Source organism: Armigeres subalbatus, chromosome 2 (genome assembly GCF_024139115.2).
Source record: "Armigeres subalbatus isolate Guangzhou_Male chromosome 2, GZ_Asu_2, whole genome shotgun sequence".
Taxonomy (NCBI): Eukaryota; Metazoa; Arthropoda; class Insecta; order Diptera; family Culicidae; genus Armigeres; species Armigeres subalbatus.
Genome location: NC_085140.1, coordinates 362,842,933 through 362,866,614, shown reverse-complemented (window position 1 = coordinate 362,866,614; position 23,682 = coordinate 362,842,933). Strand labels below are relative to the sequence as shown.

Here is a 23,682-nt window from a genome sequence, read left to right as displayed (position 1 = left end):
CAGGATTTTGTACGCCGAGTTCAGAAGAGTGATCCCTCTGTAATTGGAACACTCTAGTCTGTGCCCTTTCTTAAAGATTGGGCATATGAGGCCATCCAACCAGCCGGTAGGCAGTTCTTCATCCTCCCATATTTTCTGGATAATGTGGTGGATTGATTGATGCAGCTGCTCACTTTCGTGTTTGAGAAGCTCGACCGGGATCTCGTCCTTCCCAGCAGCTTTACTGTTTTTCAGCTCGTTTAGAGCCTTCTTTACCTCGTCCAGCGTTGGTGGTTCCACAGCTTGACCGTCGCCGATTATGTCCATACTGCTCCTTAATATACCTTCGTTTTCACCGTTCAACAAATCTTCGAAATGCTCCTTCTACCTGGTTGCCACCATAGTCTTGTCTGTAAGCAAATTCCCCTCTTGGGCATTGCACATGGCGGGCACTGGCGCAGTCTTATGCCGCGTGCCATTGACTTACGTAAAACCTCCGGATATCGTTTCTATCCATGTTCTTCTGCGCTTCAGCTATCACGCTCTCTTCGTGTTGCCTTTTTTTTGCGGTGGATTCGTTTCTGTTCTGCCCTTGCTACACTGTACCGCTCTCTGTTGGAACGGGTGCGAGCCATGGCATACCTATATCGGCTGCCTTCTCGATGCTGACACAATGCAGCATGATGTGAACAGTTTAGTTTAGAGTCCCTCGCTGGCATTCGGACGACGATCAGCCGCCCCTAACATGGGAAACAGACGCTGTTGTGAGCCGCTCTTAACCCTCTAAGACCCGGGACGAACGGATTTTTTTCAAATGGCTCGCATTCTGATTGTTGGAATTCCTCGCGGTTTCGTTTGTGCTCAATGGGAATAGCTATATTTTTGCTCTGATACATTTTCAAATAAATTTTTTTGTTCAGGTCCGAGTTATCGCTAAAAATAAGTGTGCGCGGGGGTGTTTTTTCTATAATTCAAACATCTCTTCAATATTCTGGACGTGTTCATGCCCAAAATTTATCAAATCACCCATCAAATCGATATTTGTAAAGATTTTTAGTCGATTCCGATGTTTTCACCATTTGAGTAGGGCAGGATTGACTGAATTCAGGGCCGCATGCAGGGGTTACAATGGTAGAGTATGGGCTAAAAATTCAATTACAATGAAATTTGCATGAGCATGCGGCTGCACAAATTTAAAAATCAGGAGTTTTAAATATTTAATTTTCAATTGAAATTCACTTTCTGAAATTCTTATCAGGGCCGGATTTAGGGGTCGAAATGGGGGTGACCAGGGGCCATATCACCAATTGCAATGAAACTGGGCATGCGACTGTTCAAACTTCATGAAAACACATCAGGAGCACAAAGAACTCTGTTTGAATTTGAAATTGACCTTCTGAAATTTTGACCAGGGCCGGATTCAAGGGTCCAAATGGGAAGAGCAAGGGCCATATCACCAAAAGCAATGAAACTGGGCATGCGACTGCTCAAACACCATGGAAACACATCAGGAGCTCAAAGAAATCTGTTTCAAATGGAAATTGATCTTCTGAAATTTCAACCAGGGCCGGATTTAGGAGTGAAAATGGGGAAGGCAGGGGCCATATCACCAATTGCAATGAAACAGGGCATGCGACTGCTCAAACTTCATGAAAACACATCAGGAGCTCAAAGAATTCTGCTCGAACTTCAAATTGTCTTTCCGAAATTTTGACCAGGACCGGCTTCAGGGGTCCAAATGGGGAGAGCAAAGGCCATATCACTAATAGAAATAAAACTGGGCAGTGGGCCTGCGACTGCTCAAACTTCATGAAAACACGTCAGGATCTCAAAGAACTCTGTTTGAATTTGAAATTGATCTTCTGAAATTTCAACCAGGGCCGGATTCAGGGGTGAAAATATGGAGAGCGGGCTGCTTAAACATCATGAAAACACATCAGGAGCTCAAAGTATTCTGATTGAACTTGAAACTGCTCTAATACAAATTTCAGGAATTTCTCCTGAAAATACTCCAGGAATTCGTCCAGAAGTTCCTCCGGGAATTCCTCCAAAAGTTCCTCCAGGAATTTCTCCGGAAGTTCCTCCAGGAATTTCCCCGGAAGTTCCTCCAGGAATTTCTCCGGAAGTTCCTCCAGGAAATCCTCCGGAAGTTCCTCCAGGAATTCATCCGAAAGTTCCTCCAGGAATTCCTCCGGAAGTTCCTCTTGGAATTCCTCCGGAAGTTCCTCCAGGAATTCCTCCGGAAGTTCTTCCAGGAAATCCTCCGGAAAATCCTCCAAGAATTTCTGCCGAAGTTCCTCCGGAAGTTCCTTCAGAAATTCCTTCGGAAATCCCTCCAGGAATTTATTCGGAAATTCCTCCACGAATTCATTTGGAAGTTCCTCCAGGAAATCTTATAGAAGTTCCTCCGGGAATTCCTCCGGAAGTTCCTTCAGGAATTCCTTCGGAAATTCCTCCAGCAATTAATTCGGAAATTCCTCCAGGAATTCATTCGGAAGTTCCTCCAGGAAATCCTATAGAAGTTTCTCCAGGAATTCTTTCGGAAGTTCCTCCAGGAAACCCTACGGAAATTCCTCCAGGAATTCCTCCATAAATTTCTCCAGGAATTCCTCCATAAATTTCTCCGGAAGTTCCTCCATGAATTCTTCCGAAAGTTCCTCCATAAATCCCTCGGGAAGTTCCGCCATGAATTCTTCCCGAAGTTCATCCAGCAATTCATCCGGATGTTCCTACGAGAATTTCTCTCGAAGTTCCTCCAGGAATTTCGCGGAAGTTCCTTCAGGAATTCCTTCGGAAGTTTCTCCAGGAATTCCTCCGGAAGTTCCTCCATAAATACTTCCGAAAGTTCCTCCAGGAATTCCTCCGGAAGTTCCTCCAGGAATTCCTCCGGAAGTTCCTCCAGGAATTCCTCCGGAAGTTCCTCCAGGAATTCCTCCGGAAGTTCCTCCAGGAATTCCGGGGGAAGTTCCTCCAGGAATTCCTCCGGAAGTTCCTCCAGGAATTCCTCCGGAAGTTCCTCCAGGAATTCCTCCGGAAGTTCCTCCAGGAATTCCTCCGGAAGTTCCTCCAGGAATTCCTCCGGAAGTTCCTCCAGGAATTCCTCCGGAAGTTCCTCCAGGAATTCCTCCGAAGTTCCTCCCGGAATTCCTCCGGAAGTTCCTCCCGGAATTCCTCCGGAAGTTCCTACGGGAATTCCTCCGGAAGTTCCTCCAGGAATTCCTCCGGAAGTTTCTCCAGAATTCCTCCAGAAGTTACTCCAGGAATTCCTCCGGAAGTTCCTCCAGGAATTCCTCCGAAGTTCCTCCAGGAATTCCTCCGGAAGTTCCTCCAGGAATTCCTCCGGAAGTTCCTCCAGGAATTCCTCCGGAAGTTCCTCCAGGAATTCCTCCGAAGTTCCTCCAGGAATTCCTCCGAAGTTCCTCCAGGAATTCCTCCGGAAGTTCCTCCAGGAATTCCTCCGGAAGTTCCTCCAGGAATTCCTCCGGAAGTTCCTCCAGGAATTCCTCCGAAGTTCCTCCAGGAATTCCTCCGGAAGTTCCTCCAGGAATTCCTCCGGAAGTTCCTCCAGGAATTCCTCCGGAAGTTCCTCCAGGAATTCCTCCGGAAGTTCCTCCAGGAATTCCTCCGGAAGTTCCTCCAGGAATTCCTCCGGAAGTTCCTCCAGGAATTCCTCCGGAAGTTCCTCCAGGAATTCCTCCGGAAGTTCCTCCAGGAATTCCTCCGAAGTTCCTCCAGGAATTCCTCCGGAAGTTCCTCCAGGAATTCCTCCGGAAGTTCCTCCAGGAATTCCTCCGGAAGTTCCTCCAGGAATTCCTCCGGAAGTTCCTCCAGGAATTCCTCCGGAAGTTCCTCCAGGAATTCCTCCGGAAGTTCCTCCAGGAAGTTCCTCCAGGAATTCCTCCGGAAGTTCCTCCAGGAATTCCTCCGGAAGTTGCTCCAGGAATTCCTCCGGAAGTTGCTCCAGGAATTCCTCCGGAAGTTGCTCCAGGAATTCCTCCGGAAGTTCCTCCAGGAATTCCTCCGGAAGTTCCTCCAGGAATTCCTCCGGAAGTTCCTCCAGGAATTCCTCCGGAAGTTCCTCCAGGAATTCCTCCGGAAGTTCCTCCAGGAATTCCTCCGGAAGTTCCTCCAGGAATTCCTCCGGAAGTTCCTCCAGGAATTCCTCCGGAAGTTCCTCCAGGAATTCCTCCGGAAGTTCCTCCAGGAAGTTCCTCCAGGAATTCCTCCGGAAGTTCCTCCAGGAATTCCTCCGGAAGTTCCTCCAGGAATTCCTCCGGAAGTTCCTCCAGGAATTCCTCCGGAAGTTCCTCCAGGAATTCCGCCGGAAGTTCCTCCAGGAATTCCGCCGGAAGTTCCTCCAGGAATTCCGCCGGAAGTTCCTCCAGGAATTCCTCCGGAAGTTCCTCCAGGAATTCCTCCGGAAGTTCCTCCAGGAATTCCTCCGGAAGTTCCTCCAGGAATTCCTCCGGAAGTTCCTCCAGGAATTCCTCCGGAAGTTCCTCCAGGAATTCCTCCGCAAGTTCCTCCAGGAATTCCTCCGGAAGTTCCTCCAGGAATTCCTCCGGAAGTTCCTCCAGGAATTCCTCCGGAAGTTCGTCCAGGAATTCCTCCGGAAGTTCGTCCAGGAATTCCTCCGGAAGTTCGTCCAGGAATTCCTCCGGTAGTTCCTCCAGGAATTCCTCCGGAAGTTCCTCCAGGAATTCCTCCGGAAATTCCTCCAGGAATTCCTCCGGAAGTTCCTCCAGGAATTCCTCCAGAAGTTCCTCCAGGAATTCCTCCGGAAGTTCGTCCAGGAATTCCTCCGGAAGTTCGTCCAGGAATTCCTCCGGAAGTTCGTCCAGGAATTCCTCCGGTAGTTCCTCCAGGAATTCCTCCGGAAGTTCCTCCAGGAATTCCTCCGGAAACTCCTCCAGGAATTCCTCCGGAAGTTCATCCAGGAATTCCTCCAGGAAGTTCCTCCAGGAAGTTCCTCCGAGTTCTCCAGAATTCCTCCGGGAGTTCCTCCAGGAATTCCTCCGGAAGTTCCTCCAGGAATTCCTCCGGAAGTTCCTCCAGGAGTTCCTCCGGAAGTTCCTCCAGGAATTCCTCCGGAAGTTCTTCCAGGAATTCCTCCGGAAGTTCCTCCAGAAATTCCTCCGGAAGTTCCTCCATGAATTCCTCCGGAAGTTCCTCCATGAATTCCTCCGGAAGTTCCTCCAGGAATTCCTCCGAAAGTTCCTCCAGGAATTCCTCCAGGAATTCCTCCAGGAATTCCTCCTGGAATTCCTCCGAAAGTTCCTCCAGGAATTCCTCCGGAAGTTCCTCCAGGAATTCTTCCGGAAGTTGCTCCAGGAATTCCTTCGGAACTTCCTCCAGGATTTTCTTCGGAAGTTCCTCCAGGAATTCCTTCGGACGTTCCACCAGAATTCCTTCAGAAGTTCCACCAGGAATTCCTTCGGAAATTCCACCAGGAATTCCTTCGGAAGTCAAAAATTCCTGGAGGATCTCTGAAAGTTCCGAAAGAATTCCTGAATTCGTGAAGTAACTTCTGCAGAAATCCCTGCATGAACTTCTGGAGGAATTCCAGGAGAAACTTCCGAAGGAATTCCTGGTGGAACTTCCTGGAGCTGGAATTCCTGGAGGAACTTCCAATGGAATTCCTGGATGAACTCCCGGAGAAATTCCTGGTGGAACTTCTGGAGGAATTCCTGGAGGAACTTCCGGAGGAATTCCTGGAGGAACTTCCGGAGGATCTCTTGGAGGAACTTCCGGAGGAATTCCTGGAGCAACTTCCAGAGGAATTTCTGGAGGAACTTCCGGAGAAATTCCTGGAGGAACTTCCGGAGGAATTCCTGGAGAAACTTCCGGAGGAATTCCTGGAGGAACTTTCGGAGGAATTCCTGGAGGAACTTCCGGAGGAATTCCTGGAGGAACTTCCGGAGGAATTCCTGGAGGAACTTCCGGAGGAATTCCTGGAGGAACTTCCGGAGGAATTCCTGGAGGAACTTCCGGAGGAATTCCTGGAGGAACTTCCGGAGGAATTCCTGGAGGAACTTCCGGAGGAATTCCTGGAGGAACGTCCGGAGGAATTCCTGGAGGAACTTCCGGAGGAAATCCTGGAGGAACTTCCGGAGGAATTCCTGGAGGAACTTCCGGCGAATTCCTGGAGGAACTTTCGGAAGTATTTATGGAGGAACTTCCGGAGGAATTCCTGAAGGAACTTCCGGGAAATTCCTGGAATAACTTCGAGGGAAATTCTTGCAGGAACATCCGGATGAATTCCTGGAGGATCTTCCGGCGAATTCCTGGAGGAACTTTCGAAAGTATTCATGGAGGAACTTCCGGAGGAATTCCTGGAGAAACTTCCGAAGGAATTCCTGAAGGAACTTCCGGGAAATTCTTGAAGGAACTTTGAGGGATATTCTTGTAGGAACATCTGGATGAATTCCTGGAGGAACTTCCGGAAGAATTCATGGCGGAACTTCCCGAGGGATTTATGAAGGAACTTCCGGAGGATTTCATGGAAGAACTTCCGGAGGAATTCATGGAGGAATTCCTGGAGGAACTTCCGTAGGGTTTCCTGGAAAAACTTCCGGATGAATTCCTGGAGGAACTTCTATAGGATTTCCTGGAGGAACTTCCGAATGAATTCCTGGAGGAATTTCCGAAAGAATTGCTGGAGGAATTTCCGAATGAATTCCTGAAAGAACTTCCGGAGGAATTCCCGGAGGAACTTCGGCAGAAATTCTTGGAGGATTTTCCGGAGGATTTCCTGGAAGATCTTCCGGATGAATTCCTGGAGGAACTTCCAGAGGAATTCCCGGAGGAACTTCTATAAGATTTCCTGGAGGAACTTCCGAATGAATTCCTGGAGGAATTTCCGAATGAATTCCTGGAGGGATTTCCGAAGGAATTTCTGAAGGAACTTCCGGAGGAACTTCGGCAGAAATTCTTGGAGGATTTTCCGGAGGATTTCCTGAAAGACTTTCCGGAGGAATTGCTGGAGGAACTTCCGGAGGAATTCCTGGAGGAACTTCCGGAGGAATTCCTGGAGGAACTTCCGGAGAAATTCCTGGAGGAACTTCCGGAGGAATTCTTGGAGGAACTTCCGGAGAAATTCCTGGAGGAATTTCCGGAGAAATTCCTGGAGGAACTTTTGGAGGAATTCCCGGAGGAACTTCTAGAGGAATTCCTGTAGTATTTTCCGGAGAAATTGCTGAAATTTGTATCAGAGCAGTTTCAAGTTCAATCAGAATACTTTGAGCTCCTGATGTGTTTTCATGATGTTTGAGCAGCCCGCTCTCCATATTTTCACCCCTGAATCCGGCCCTGGTTGAAATTTCAGAAAGTCAATTTCAAATTCAAACAGAGTTCTTTGAAATGCTGATTTGTTTTCATGAAGTTTGAGCAGTCGCATGCCCTGTTTCATTGTAATTGGTGATATGGCCCCTGCCTTCCCCATTTTCACTCCTAAATCCGGCCCTGGTTGAAATTTCAGAAGATCAATTTCCATTTGAAACAGATTTCTTTGAGCTCCTGATGTGTTTCCATGGTGTTTGAGCAGTCGCATGCCCAGTTCCATTGCTTTTGGTGATATGGCCCTTGCTCTTTGGACCCCTCAAGCCGGCCCTGGTCAAAATTACAGAAGGTCAATTTCAAATTCAAACAGAATTCTTTGAGCTCCTGATGTGTTTTCATGAAGTTTGAGCAGTCGCATGCCCAGTTTCATTGCAATTGGTGATATGGCCCCTGGTCACCCCCATTTCGACCCCTAAATCCGGCCCTGATAAGAATTTCAGAAAGTGAATTTCAATTGAAAATTAAATATTTAAAACTCCTGATTTTTAAATTTGTGCAGCCGCATGCTCATGCAAATTTCATTGTAATTGAATTTTTAGCCCATACTCTACCATTGTAACCCCTGAATGCGGCCCTGAATTCAGTCAATCCTGCCCTACTCAAATGGTGAAAACATCGGAATCGACTAAAATCTTTACAAATATCTTTTGGGTTGGTTTGATGGGTGATTTGATAAATTTTGGGCATGAACACGTCCAGAATATTGAAGAGATGTTTGAATTATAGAAAAACACCCCGCGCACACTTATTTTAGCAATAACTCGAACCTGAACAAAATTTTATTTGAAAATGTATCAGAGCAAAAATATAGCTATTCCCATTGAGCACAAACGAAACCGCGAGGAATTCCGACGATCAGGTGCTGAATGCGAGCCATTTGAAAAAAATCCGTTCGTCCCGGGTCTTAGAGGGAACATGGAGAACAGACGCTCGATCAGATTTGCACTTCCGGAGAGGAGCAAATCCCTCCTTCCCTGTCAGCATACGACAAGGGCTCCCGCCGGGGTTGGTTACCCGATCTTTCCTAAAGTTGCTCGTATCCCGGCCAGCGCCAAGGGGGGTAGGGATAGGAGTTGCTGGGTAAGAGGCTAAGGACCGCGAAATGGGGTCTATTTTATTCGTTCAGGTACGCGAAGTACCAATGGTACACAGCATTTTCCTTGCCAGTAATTAATTATTAATAAATAATCAATTGAAAATTAGTTATGATTTTTTCAGATTATTCAGAGTTTCACGAGGAGTATTTGATATTTATTTTTATTTCTATGGATCACGGAGAATTTCTTGGTCTTGATAGATTTGCTCCGAGTTCTCGGAGACTTCTTTAAATTCTTGAAAATTTCTGGAAATTCATTAGGGTAAGTGTAGCGGTAGTTTTCAAAAAATATCGATCAGTTTCAATAGCGTAGAAGTATTACGGATATATCTCCTGTTAGAGCTAATAAAACCATTAGAAATTGCTTCATTTTCGGAGTTATGCGAGTAACTGGCCAAATTAGGAACATGACCAAAACTGGTACAGCTACCCTACTATAACGGAAGTTTTTAGAAGATTTCTTTCGTAAGTTCCTCTAGGAATTTCTTCTGAAATTCGTCCGGATGCTCCTCCAGAAAGTCTTTCTGAAGATCTTCTGGATGCTCCTCCCGAAATTCTTCTATGAGTTACCCCAGAAATGCTCCCGGAGGTTTCTCGAAGAATTCTTCCGGAGATTCCTGCAGCAATCCTTCCAGAATTGCTGCAGGAATTCATCCGGAATTTCCTTCATGAATTCCTTCGGAAGTTCCTCCAAAAATTCCTGCAGAAATTTCTTCATGAATTCCTTCAAAAGATCCTCCGGAAATTATTTCGGAAGCTTCTCTGGGAATTCCTCAAGGAAGTTCCTACAGTAATTCCTTCAGAAGTTCCTACAGGAATTTCTCCCGAAATTCTTCCAAGAATTCCTCTGGAAGTTCCTCCATGAATTCCTCCGGGATCTCTTCCAGAAGATACTCCAGGAATTCCTTCGAAAGTTCCTCCTGGAATTCCTTCGTTAGTTCCCCCAGGAATTCCTTTGGATGTTCCTCCGGGAATTCCTAAATTTCGAAATTTCCTATTGCAAGAATAGCTCCGGAAACTCCTTCTGGAATTCTTCAGGAAGTTCTTGCAGGAATTCCTTCGGAAGTTCCTCCAGTAGTTCCTCCGGAAGTTCCTCCTGGTAATCCTCCGGAAGATCCTTCCCTTAGAAACTTCTGAAGGAATTCCTGGACGGGAAAAAAATCCTCAGGAGTTCCTGGAGGAACTTCCGAGGGAATTGGAGGATTTTCCGGAGAAACTTCTGAAGGAGAACATCCTACAGGAATACAAAGCAAGACCATGCTAAGGGTGGATGGGTTCGATTCCCGGTGCCGGTCTAGGCAATTTTCGGATTGGAAATTTTCTCCACTTCCCTGGGCATAAAAGTATCATCGTGTTAGCCTCATGATATACGAATGCAAAAATGGTAACCTGGCTTAGAAACCTCGCAGTTAATAACTGTGGAAGTGCTTAATGAACACTAAGCTGCGAGGCGGCTCTGTCCCAGTGTGGGGACGTAATGCCAATAAGAAGAAGAAGAAGATCCTACAGGAATACCTCCAGAAGTTCCTCCAGGAATTCCTCCTTGCCAGTAGACTGAGAAAGCCATGGAGGAAATTCCTGAATAATCTCCCTGAGTATGGAGTAGCTTCCGGATTCGTCCAGGAATTCTTCCGGAAGTTCCTACAGGAATTCTTTCTTCCAGGAATTCTTCTAGATGTTCCTCCAGGTAATCCTCCGGAAAATCCGCCAGGAATGCTTCCGGAAGTTTATCGTAACATTTTCCAGAATATCCTCCAGGAACTCCTCCGGAAGATCCTCCAGGAACTCCTACGGAAGATTCTCTAGGAACTCTTCCAGAAGCTCTTCCAGAAATTCCTTCATAAGTGGTATTGGTAAGTGGTATAAGGTGCCACTCGTGTAACTTCTCCAGTGTTAAGAATGGTCATGTTGAAGTCATCACAGAGGTCGTATATCAAAGATAAACGGTTGTCGTCGAACAGTTTCCCACAACATGATCTGTGAGAGTTGAAATCTCCCAAAAGCAACCATGGCTCGGGCATAACCGAGCAAATGCGTGGAAGATATCGCAGTACCCGGAGGAAGATATATCGAGGGAATACTTAGGTCTTCATCACGAATAGTCACCTCACATGCGACGGATTAATGTTCACATCCATTTGGCATGTTTCACACAAATCAAAACCATCGCATTTAAAGCCTTAAACTTTGAAAATATCTAATTTGAAAAGAATGGTTCGACAGTTCCACAGTTACTATATCTATATTTCCACTGTAGAACCGAGATTCTATTAGCTTATTTGACTTTGTTAACAATTTTTACTTTACTTATCCTTTACACCTTCGGTGGTGCAAAGGGCTGGTTGAAAGATCTCCATCCTGAGCGTTGCCCAGCTATCGCTTTAACCTGTTGCCAGGTTAGATTTCGGTCGACTTCTTTTATTTCTTTATTGAGACTTCGCCGCCAAGAGCCTCTGGGTCTGCCTTTGCTGCGATGTCCCGCTGGGTTCCAGTCTAATGCTTGTTTACAGATTTCGTTTCCGCCCCTACGTAGAGTGTGGCCGACCCAGCCCCACATCCGATCCCGAATTTCTGCTGCTATCGGCCTCTGGTGACAACGATGATGGAGCTCGTTATTTGAGATCCAGTTGTGAGACCGCCAGGCCCGAATTATATACCGCAGGCATCTGTTGATGAACACCTGCAGCCGTTTAGTGTTCTCCACTGATACGCAACCTGTTTCGCTAGCGTATAACAGCACAGATTTCACGTTAGAGTTGAAAATTCGTATTTTGGTGCGTTCACTTACCTGCCTGTTTTTCCAGATATTTCTTGAACTCGCAAAGGTAGCTCTTGCTTTATTTCTTGGTACCGCCGTCTGACGCCACCTGGCTACCAAGATATTGGAAGCTATCAACATTCTCCACTGGTTGCCCGACTACTGTGAAACTGGAAGGAGTCACCGTGTTTGGGCTGGTGTCACCGTGTTTGGGCTGGTGTTTGGGAAGGAGTCACCGTGTTTACATCCAACGATTTGGTTTTGTTGACGTTGATGACTAAACCTGCCGAAGAAGAGCACTCGGCAAGGTCGTTGAGCTTACTCTGCATATCAGAGCGCCGTAGCGCGAGGAGTGCAACGTCATCAGCCAATTCGAAGTCGTTTAGGTGCTCCATGGTTATAGGCTGCCATAACAGCCCGCGGTTTGGTTCACGATCAATCGCATCTACAAGAATCTCGTCGATTACGATGAGGAACAGTAACGGTGATAAAATACATCCTTGCCTCACACCAGCTACGATCCGGATAGGGTCGGACAAGACCCCATTGTGCAGCGCTCTACACGAGAAGGCCTCGTATTCTCGTGATTGAGACGGTCGAAAGCTTTTTCGTAGTCAATGAATACCAAGTAAAGGGACTTTTGGAATTCATTGACCTGCTCCAGAATGATACGGAACGTGACAATATGGTCCACACAGGATTTTCCGGCACGGAGTCCGGCCTGCTGCCGCCAGAGAGTCACATCGATCTTCTCCTGAATCCGGGCTAGGATAATTTTGCGTAGAACTTTGAGAACGGTACACAGCAACATAATGCCTCGCCAGTTATCGCATACAGTCAGGTCACTCTTTTTGGGCACCTTCACTAAGATACCTTGCATCCAGTCGACCGGGAAAGTTGCGGTGTCCCAGATATTACGAAATAAACGATACAGTAGTTGAGCGGATGTCATGGGGTCAGCTTTGAGCATCTCGGCGGATATGCGGTCGACCCCTGGGGCTTTATTCGATTTCATGCTTTGGATGACTGTTTGAATCTCTAGCAGTGATGGAGCTTCGGTATTGACGCGTATATACGTCGGATCCTAGGCAGATCATGCCGAGGTGGTGATGGCCTGGCTGGCACTTGAAAAAGTTGTTCGAAGTGCTCGAACCAGTGTTTCAGCTGGTCAATAACTGGTCATTCGCGTCTTCCACAGGCATCGTTACATTCATCTTCGCCCCAATTAAGCGTCGTGAAATATCGTAGAGGAGGCGAATGTCCCCGGTTGCGGCGGCTCTCTCTCTTCGTTAGCCGTGAATCGCATATCTGTCCCATCTTTGCTGGGTTTCCTATTCATATGGGATAAATATGCGATGCACGGCAGTAGAGGTATCAAAAGAAGAACTTTTTTTTAAAATTTATTGAGGTATTTTTTTAAAGCTACATTAAGTTCAACACTGTAAGAGGGAGAACTGATTTGACTATGATTTTCACTTAGTCAGAAGTGAACCTGGTAAAATCAAAAGAAGGTGGAAATGTTCCTACCAAAGAAGTTGAGGATGAATTTCACGATGCGAGCGAACGGGAACATTAGAACACTCTGATAATGCTTCTGATGCTCAGTAGCTGAGGAATAAATCGAAGAGGTAGGGACATCAGGTATTTTAGATGCTCCAGAAAAGCGGAAAGTCCTGTTCTTTCTGGAGAAAATCCTAGAGTTTAGGAACATTTCCACCTTCCTTTGATTTTATTATGTTGACTTGAAAAACACTGAGAGGCAGTTTTACGAGGTTTCTTATAGAGAAAGAATCAACTTCTTCGACCCCTTCGATCAGAGGTCACACAGACTGAACACTTAACATCTAGCATAAGACAACGGACAGGACATTTACTCAACACCCAGTGGATAAGTGGAGAAATTTTCGCTTTACGGTCATTTTTATCCTAACCGGGGTGGGAATCGATCCCACACTCCACAGCACATGCGACTAGACGATTGACGTCGCTAACCGCACGGCCACGAAGCCCTTCGAGGGCCTTTGACTTTGCTTTCCTCGCTTTCTCATTGATGCTTTGAAAACAACACCTCATCGCTAACTTCAAAGTCGGAAGCTTGATCGTCAACAGGCAGAGGAGAGTAGATTTTTCCTTCTTCAACAGGAGAAGCGGCCTTTTCAATCATCTCGGCGTAGCTTTGACGAGAACGCTGTTGAAGAGACCACTTCTGGTATTCTCGCCGATGTATGTACATGGATTAAGCGATGAGAGCACGCATAGGGCCTTCATTGCAATAAGCGCATTTCGGTCCAGACACTTCGCATGTTTCTATCCGCACGATGCACATCGAGGCTTATTGCCAGCTACCGCAAAGTCAGGCAATGCAGCCCCGAAAAGGTCACGCAAAAGGCAGCGTGTAAGGCAAGTAAGCCTTTTTCTCTCTCTTGCGGCAGCGAATGCATTTGATTGTAATCCAGTATCGGGCCGGAACGAAGATAACGGTTTTTGAACTAACCAAAGCCATGAAGGGTTTCTTCGGTGGTTATACTCCCTTCGATGACCATGCCCGCGATCTCAAATGCCTGACTCGGCAAATACACTCTTTAAGCGTTAACAACTGACAAGCCTTCTTACGGTTACCAACTGCGCTTCTCAGCTTGTTGCAACGGAGCATGGCGATGGTGGTTACCGACAAGAAACGCTCATGATTAGTCTTAAAGTGTAGTATTCTTTGAACTATTTAGCAGAATAATGAAAAACTCTATGCTGAAAACGCACAAAAAATAATATAAACTAGTTGAACGTACTCGACGTTGCTCGGGGTTGTATTATTTTTCTGTCAATCTTTAACTTCATTGCGACGCCGCACTATAGATCATTTTTTGTACCCAACTCGCCCTTATATTGTATTTTTTTTTAATTTTCAACTTTCCCCGTAAAAATTCTAAATTATTTGTACATATAAACACAGCAGATTTTAAGACAAATCGATTAGTGGGGAAACCGTTCAAATCGGTCCAACCGTTCGTAAGTTATAATGCCTCAAAGGAAAATCAAATCGGTCCAACCATTCGTAAGTTATAATGTCTCAAAGAAAAACAAACTCATTTTTATATATAGAGATTTTTATACAAACAGTTCAAGAATTGTAGTAAAATAAATATGTATTTTAATTACTCTCTTTCCTATTTTTAATTCGTTACAGGGTGAATGGGTGTGGTTGGCACCGAAAAACCACGATGAATTCGAGATTCCGTATGCCGGGCGAGTACTTCGCACTCATTCCGGGAAAACACTAATTGTGGATGACGATGGTCAAGAAGTCTGGGTCACTGATAGTGATGTAGGTTGATATAGTCTGTGAAAGATTGATTTTGCATTTGTAAAAATGTATTTTTTTCCCTATGATAGATCATCAAACCGATCCATGTAACGTCGCAAAGGACGGTAGATGATATGATAACGCTGGGTGACCTGCAGGAGTATGCCATTCTTCGAAATCTAATTGTGCGCTATCGTCAAAAACAAATCTACGTAAGTTGCTGATTGGTTCGAGAATTGGGTTTTCAGCTTAATGTGACTCAATTGTTATTATTTTCGCAGACATACACCGGTAGCATGCTGGTGGCGATTAATCCGTACGAAATTCTACCGATATACACGTTCAACGAAATCAATCTGTATAGAGAAAAGAAAATTGGAGACCTCCCACCGCATATCTTCGCGATTGGTGATAGCGCATACCAAGAGATGCGTCGGGACGAAAGGGATCAATGCATTGTGATTAGTGGGGAATCTGGGGCTGGGAAAACCGAGAGTACTAAACTGATTTTGCAATATTTGGCTGCTACAAGTGGAAAGCATTCATGGATTGAACAACAGATCATCGAGTCGAACCCAATTTTGGAGGCGTTCGGAAATGCGAAGACTGTCCGCAACGATAACTCGTCTCGGTTCGGAAAATACATCGATGTGCATTTCAATAAGGAAGGAGTTATCGGCGGAGCAAAGATCGATCAGTACTTGCTGGAAAAGTCAAGAATTGTGAACCAGAACAAGGGCGAGAGGAATTATCATATATTCTATTCCATGTTGGCAGGATTAAACAAAGAGGAGAAGAAGCTGCTAGAGTTAGAGGATGCTTCAAAGTATTACTATTTGACACGAGGCCAAACGTTGACTTGCGATGGACGAAGCGATGCTGGCGTAAGTTATATTTCTTTGGTATTAGGAACTCAAGATTGTTGTAACTTATCCAAATACCATCCTTACGCTATAAATATGCTACCTAGCTAACAAAGTTTCATAAACTGATATCACAGACAAACAGACGTAACAGCTAGAACAATTTCCTGAAAAATTCATAGCCCAGTTACTTTATCACCATCTCGCGTACATGTTGCACGAAACGATGTTTAGTACGACATTGTCAACAGACGAAGCTAGTGTGAGATGTCAAATTGAAAGGTAAACGATGTGCGCGCCTCTATGTGTGAAACAAGTAATCAGTGTAATTTAAAACGACCGTTTAGAGCATGGACGATGGAAATTTCATCAGTGTTACGTCTGTTTGTCTGTGCTGATATTGTCGTCCGCATCAATATCATATATTCTATTCAAAGTTTATATTCTCTTCAAACTTTTGAAGATCAAATTATTGTTTCGCTGAACAATTAGCAATGAAGCTAGATTAAACAAATCAATGAAAAATTTGATCAGGCTGAGACATAGATTTTCACTAATCAACTTTTAATTTTCTTTTAACCAAATATTTTTGCATTAAATTTTCCAGGAATTTGCTGATGTACGAGCCGCTATGAAAATGCTATCGTTTAGTGATCGTGACATTTGGTCGGTATTGAGTTTGCTGGCGGCAATCCTGCATCTGGGCAACGTGAAGTACAAGGCCACGACTGTGCAGAATATGGATGCCGTCGAGGTGAACGACAACGTGAATGTGACTAGAATCAGCACCCTGTTGGGTGTGGCAAAGAACGCTTTGGTGCAATCGCTGACAAGAAGAACCCGCATTGCTCAAGGCGAGCGTGTAGTTTCACACATTTCCAAGGAGCAGGCACTAGAAGCTCGGGATGCGTTTGTAAAGGCCATATACGGAAAAATATTCGTCATGATTGTCGATAAGATTAACAGTGCCATTTTTAAATCGTCACCGAAGACGCGCATTTGTATAGGCGTCCTGGACATCTTTGGATTTGAGCAGTTTGAGACGAACAGCTTTGAGCAGTTGTGCATTAATTTCGCGAATGAAAATCTACAGCAATTTTTTGTGAAACATATTTTTAAAGTAAGTTACGCTTTTTAGTTTTCAGTGACATTGAATTGATAAATCGTTTGTTTTCAGATGGAGCAAGCAGAATATACTCGTGAAGGCATTAACTGGACCAACATCGAATTTATTGACAATCAAGATGTGTTGGACATGATCGGTATGAAAACGCTGCACATCATGGCCTTGATAGACGAGGAAACTCGCTTTCCAAAAGGGACGGATGTTACAATGCTTTCTAAGTTACATGCTACCCACGGGTCCAAAAGAATCTATCTGAAGCCGAAATACGATAATGTACCGTCGTTCGGAGTACAGCACTTTGCTGGGACGGTATTCTACAGTGTAATTGGGTTCCTTGAAAAGAATCGTGATACTTTCAGTCCAGATTTGAAAGAATTGATAACGAAAAGTAGTAACGAGTTCTTGCTGAATTTATTCAGTTCGGATGATACTTTAGACACTTCGAAGAGATCTATAACGTTATCGCTACAGTTCCGAAATTCTCTGGAAGCTCTGATGAGAACACTTTCTGCATGTCATCCATACTTCATCCGTTGCATCAAACCGAATGAGTTGAAGAAACCAAAGGTAAGCAGCAAATGCTGGGATGAGCCCCAGTAATAATTTGTTTTTATTTTTTTTCTACAGATAATCGACAATGCACTGTGTGTAAGGCAACTGAGGTATTCTGGAATGATGGAAACTGCCAAAATCAGAAAAGCTGGATTCGCTATACGACACAGCTATTCAGAATTTGTTGAACGATATCGACATTTAGGCAAAAACATTGGTCCAGCCCACAAAGTAGACTGTATTACAGCATCCAAACAAATCTGTGCGCAAGTTTTGTCTGGGATTCCTGACGACTACCAATTTGGTAGATCCAAAATATTCCTTAAAGAAAGTCACGATGCGTTGTTAGAATCAGAGCGTTCCCGAGTGTATCTGTACTACGTTGTGCTAATTCAGAGAGCTTTCCGTCGCGTACTATTCTTCAAGTACATTCGTAGATATCGTTGGGCTGCTATCACAATACAAAAACATTGGAGAGCGCGTGGATACCGATCGAACTACTTGATAATCGTAAAAGGTTACCGAAGACTTCAAGCAGTAGTAAAATCTCGTGAGTTGACGTACAAATTTGGTAGACTTCGGGAAGCCATTATTCATCTGCAAGCACATTGTCGTGGGTACCTGAGTCGTAAAAATCTAAGGGATAAAATTACTTACAAAGCTCAACGTATGAACGAGCTGTTAGCTTTGAGACGGAAAGAAGAAATACAATTCAAGCAGTCTGGAAATAAGCGCTGGAGAGAGGATGCAGAGCACAACTATTGGTTGCGCGTAGACGAGCTGAATCAGGAATTGGCCACGGAGGCAGAAATGCGAAAACCCGTAGAGATGGCTCAACCGTATCAGACAATCGACGTCGAAGAAAACAATAAAGTGGTTGATGATGTTTTCAATTTTCTCAACGACACTACGAGCCCAGAACCGGTCCCTAAGAGATCGTTTGCCGTAAGCAAAATGTTGAAATATTTTGAAGATAAAAGTCGCAACAAAAAAATCATTCCTACTAAACTATTGTCTCGTCCTGTAAATTATTATGAATCGTCTCGATTATGATCAATGCTAAACAAACAGGGATTCGAATCACAAATCTCACTCTCTACACAATCTACACTCAATCAACTCTTCTTCTTAATAAAATGAAAACATCCTATCCTGTATCAGTCACAGTACAAGTTCTAAAACAAAACTGTAAATAAAACAAACTGGCAATTATGTTCATTCTGAAATGTTATTTATTTCACATCATGACTTAAAGAGAAAAAAAATTGTTCAGACCAATGCCAATTTGCAAATCACAATTATCAAGTAGGTCGATCCGTAGATTCCGAGCCGATGTAGCTCGTATCGCGTTTCAATCGCTACTAACCGGACCTTAATCGCGATATCGTGCGTGCGTAGACGGGGGTGGCAAATCTTATCGGACTGGCACACATATTCGATCGGGCTGTCATGTCACTCGTAAATACCATTACGATGAATGATGAATAGATGACTGCTGATTGACAGAGTTCCGACAGAGGAGCGGTCTAATGAAAGGCTTGGTTTGATAAATTTTTAATTTCTTTATGTCATTTAATCGCATATCAGCACCATCTCACATACGAATGTACAGAAACAAATACACAGGGAAGACACACAGGTAAGCTGGCTGCACACGTGGATAAGTTTAAACTACTTATCTAGGAACACATCATAAACTTATAAATTCATAAATGAACCCATTAATTATTCATTCATTCGCATGGTATTTTTATGATTACTTCAATATGTATCATGTAGAAATCATTCTTTGTTTCTTTATGTATTTTCATAGTATTTTAGAAATAGTCCTTCGTTATGAAGAAATAAATATTGTGATAAAAATAAACCATGTGGGAAATTGTTCATTTTGAATCCACATCCGATACAAAGAATTAGGATGTACGAATTTTGCTCCTTCCGGAAGTGCTTAATGCGAGCTATGAATTTCCACGGGAACTTCTATGAATTTGAAAATTCTATCAATTTTCACGGGAAGATTTATGAATTTCAACATGAAATTCTTACAATTTCCACGAACGATTCTTTGAACATTCAAAGAATTTCCACGAGAAATTCGTTAAATGTGTACCGGAAATTTTTTGAATTTCCACGGGAAATTGATTGATTTTCCAGGATTGATTGTTTGATTTTCCACGGGAAATTATTTGATTTTCACCAAATTTTTTTTTGAATTTTCACACAAAGACAATGAAGTTCCACAGGAAATCCTATGAATTTTAAGGGCGGGCCATTTGGCATAAAGTCATACGGCAGAACACCATTTGGCATATGACCATTAGCAGAGCCGTAGCGTGGCCTCCCGGCGCCCTTGGCGAAACTTTTTTGGCGCCCCCTACTATCTTGCAGATGTTCAAAACAAATAGCGCGTTAAAATCAGTGAGATTTAAAATCAATGTACACCCAGGTTTTTTTTACACGGAATTCTTTAATTTCTCGGTTAACCCGAACTTTCACAGCTTTTTAAATACCACCTGAATTTTCTTTAATTTTTTGTTATTTTTTCGTTGTTTCATTGACGTTGAAGGTCTTAAATGACTAAAACCAAACCGTGTAAAAAAAACCTGGGTGTATTACGTGGTGTAGAATTTGCTTTATGAATTCCTCAAGCTAGAGGTAGGAAGTAAGCATTTCTTGTCCATACTAAAATTCCTAGAAATCCGTTGAAATTTTTACAAATTTTTGAATTCAATAAATCTACGCGAATAAAAATAATATGAATTAGTAGTTCGCGGATTCTCGACAAAACATTCCAAACTTCCTGTTCGATCACACATCGCTTCATCGCAGCGTGGCAAGCGAGCAGAAAGCGTGCAGGTTGCTGTTCAAATGTGTGATCTTTTTGTTCACTTGCTTCGCGCCAATTGCTTGCGTTATATACGTAGCATTTGGCGCGCTGCAAATCTAATTAGATTTAAATTTGAATGTTGTGCACACGTCCCTAATAAATGTTAATGTAAAATTCCGTACTAAGAGTCGCCTATAAAAGGCGACTCTCAAATTCATGTTTTGTACAGTGTTCATAGTAACCTCCGAGTAGGCACGCTGCCTCTCGGAGGCAATAAATCAACCGTCAAGTCAAGAAGTAGTTTTCTTATTCGTCGCCCGGAGAATCACCGTTAAAAAAGAACACAACGTAGGGTCGTCCCACCCTGGACGAAGCACTTACTTTTAGTAAATTTACGCCCTAGTGGATCTAGTTAAGCCAATAAAATATAAGCTGGTCGAGCTTGAAGCTATATTGGACCTAGATAAATAAAAAACCCTTTTGAAGTGGATTGGATTACCTTCAGAAACTCCCTAATGATTGTGAAAAAATCAACCCTAGAGTTGTTTGGTCGGTGGTTTCAAGAATGGAAAGTCTTAATTAATTTCAACTCTGTAGTGAATTAGTGGTCGGAATAATGATTAGACCTAGTCGTATCAAGGTAACTGCATTCTTGTATTCAGTATGCTGTTAGAAAAGTGATGTCATTCCAAATATTCATCCTCGTTATTTAAAACTTAAGCTTTAAACGTTTATAGTTTATATAAAACCAAGAGGAAAAATCAAACACATATTATCAATGCTCATCGAATATTAAACGTTTTCGCCTTGTCTTTTACCATTGAAATCATACAAGTCTCTGGTTTAATGAAATCGGAAATATCACTGGATCAAATGCGATCGTTTTCGGATCTTAAATAGTTTGTATGTTTGTCTCAAATTCACACAAACTCTCTATCACTTCTTCCGTTCATACGTTTTTTACAGTCTACTCTGTGTTTCGACTGTAGCGTTTTGAAAACTTCCCTTCTAAGGCTTCCTCCCTAGAAGCCAGGTTCATGCTCCTTTCCATTTGCATTTCATGTGCTTATCGTTTTGTTTTTACTTCCTTATCCGTCAAATAAATGATGAAAAAGACAGTTAAAGAGCCCCGCACATTTCCCATGGAAAACGTGTCAAACGCAACGCAAACGTATCCTACGTGCGGGGCTCTTAAGGCGATGGCACAAATCTCCTAAATTGAGGGAAACGTGCTCCTGAGCTGCCGTTCTGATACCTGTATCGCAATTATATACGGGAAGGGGCTCTCTTAATACTAGTCAAACGGTTGATAACAGAATCTTTGATTACTGAGGAAATCATCTAATCGCTTGAAACTGAATTACTTTGAACCAGTGAATTGGAGAGTAATGTGTGATCATTACCCATAGCCACCTCCTTAGACCCTTAGGATCCTCCTTAGCCGTGCGGTAAGACGCACGGCTACAAAGCAAGACCATGCTGAGGGTGGCTGGGTTCGATTCCCGGTGCCGCTCTAGGCAATTTTCGGATTGGAAATTGTCTCGACTTCCCTGGGCATAAAAGTATCATCGTGTTAGCCTCATGATATACGAATGCAAAAAATGGTAACTTGGCTTAGAAACCTCGCAAATAATAACTGTGAAAGTGCTTAATGAACACTAAGCTGCGAGGCGGCTCTGTCCCAGTGTGGGAATGTAATGCCAATAAGAAGAAGAAGAACCCATAGCCAACCACACGCTACGGCGCTGACCATTTGTCATAAAGGCCATTTGGCATAACGGTAATATGGCATGCATAATGGACATTTAGTATAACTGTGAACAGTGTCAGATGTGGTGGTCATTTGGGATATTTTTCGCGTTTACTAAATTGACGGTTGAAAGTTATAAAACTATGCTTGACGGAAAAAAGACAATATTTTCGAATAGCAGCAAAATAAAATTTCCATAAGAAATTATAAATTTTTCATTAACAATTAGGAAATCGCCAATAAAGAAATAAAAATCGAAATACTTCATATAGGATACTTTCACACAAAACGCTGCTGGCTGCATCTGACACTTTGTAACAGCAGTTGACTGGCAGCAGAAGGGGATAGGTCGTTTGGCCGAATACCGTTCGGCCGAATGCCATTTGGCCGAACGCCACTAAGCCGAATGTTGGTTGGCCGAATATTCCATTTGGCCGAAAGTCTTTTGGGGTATCAGCAATAAATAAATATAAAATTTCCACAAATAAAACAAAATTTCCATAAACAATTTGTATTTCTTTATGAAAGTTTTCCTATTTTTTTATTGCTTTTTATTTTTTTATGAAAAATTCTTCTTTTATAATTGCATTTTTTGCTTTTAAAAGTGTTTATTTATTTTGGTTTTGTGAAACATTCTTAATTGTTTATGGAAATTTAGTTTTATTTGTGGAAATTTTATATGTATTTATTGCTCATACCCTGATTTCTTTATTGGCAATTTTTAAATTTTTTAGCCGGAGTTTTTATTTTAATCATTTTTGAATCCTTGAAAAAGATCCAATGAGGATCGAAACGTTGGAAGAAGAAAACATATAGTTATTTTTCATTCAAAAACCAGACTGAAACGCTAAATAAATCACCGAAAAGTACATCGAAAACAATCGACATCATCAGACCAAATAGGACATTTGGAAGAATACGACATTTGGCAGAATAAATCATTTGAAAAGTGAGAAATGAGACGTCCACTACACAGAGCAAAAAAAAGTTGTGATTTCCACGTTTTCTAATTTTATTTTGAAAGTTTGCAAAATTTAGTATTTTTAAATGCTAAAATGTTTAATTTGAAAGTAAAATGTTTGATTTGATAGTTTTTTGCTCAGTGTAAAATTGTCATTTTTACAGTGAAATCACTCAAAACAAAATTTATAAAACTGTCAAACAAACTTTCATATTTCGGATTTCTGGTAACACAGACGACAAAAATAAAAGTAACTGGCAGCCGGCGATGATCATTCATTGCTTATAGAGTAAAAAATAGAGTTCTGTTCCAAGTGATATTAAATTGCGGCCTGATTTTTTATTAGAAATTCTAAAATGAGCGACGAAAATTTGCTATTGCATGTTCCTACCGAATCTGGTAAAAACAATGCAAATCTGACGACATTGCGGGAAATCAAGATGCACATCATTGATGACGGAACGATCTCGGGAACGATAAGGTGAGTCGTTTAGGCAATCGTTTGGCAACGCACAGATTCACGGTTTTGCTCAATATTTCAGAAAAAAATGTGAGGTCAATCGCTGCATTGCGATGCAGATGTAGCTGCTCAACGGGGGAGTTGGGCTCAAAGAACTGCGATCGTGGACAAGATCATAAACCCGTTGATTCCGACCAGCTTCTGACACCATTGTGCATACCAACCCGTGCGAAATTCGATGCAGAGGTAGCTGCGCAAAGGGAGAGCTGGGCTCAAAGAACTGCGATCGTGGACAAGATCATAAACGCGTTCATTCCGAACAACTTCTGACACCATTGTGCATACCAATTCTAATCACGGCTGACCACTGGGTTGACCGGCCGTATGTTCATCGTAGGCTGGGAGGTACACGACATCACGGTGTATTCTCCCGTACTGACTTTTCAATGCCATTTCCATTGACCAACGCTTAATACGCACATTCCATGTTATGTGAATAAATAAAAATGAGATAATAAACTAAATAAACATGTTTTTTGAAAATAAAATAATTCAATTTTTAACCAATTGTAACTCAATATGAAAGGATAAATATATTGTTGTTTTGAAAGAAACTAGTTGATTCAAATAGAGAAAAAGCAGTTAATTTTGAGAGGAGAACTCTTGTTTTA

General features: G+C 43.1%; 1 protein-coding gene across 2 annotated transcripts in view; it reads left to right on the top strand.

Moving 5' to 3' along the window:
• The window catches only part of LOC134213004 (myosin-VIIa-like), a 48,686-nt gene that overhangs the window by 3,812 nt on the left and 21,192 nt on the right, over positions 1-23,682 (top strand). For both annotated transcript variants that reach the window (XM_062691450.1, XM_062691449.1), the window contains exons 2-7: positions 14,356-14,493; positions 14,562-14,684; positions 14,754-15,356; positions 15,943-16,455; positions 16,513-17,028; positions 17,089-17,958. In XM_062691450.1, coding sequence (XP_062547434.1) covers positions 14,356-14,493; positions 14,562-14,684; positions 14,754-15,356; positions 15,943-16,455; positions 16,513-17,028; positions 17,089-17,958 — 2,763 coding nt within the window. The remainder of the gene's footprint in view (positions 1-14,355; positions 14,494-14,561; positions 14,685-14,753; positions 15,357-15,942; positions 16,456-16,512; positions 17,029-17,088; positions 17,959-23,682) is intronic.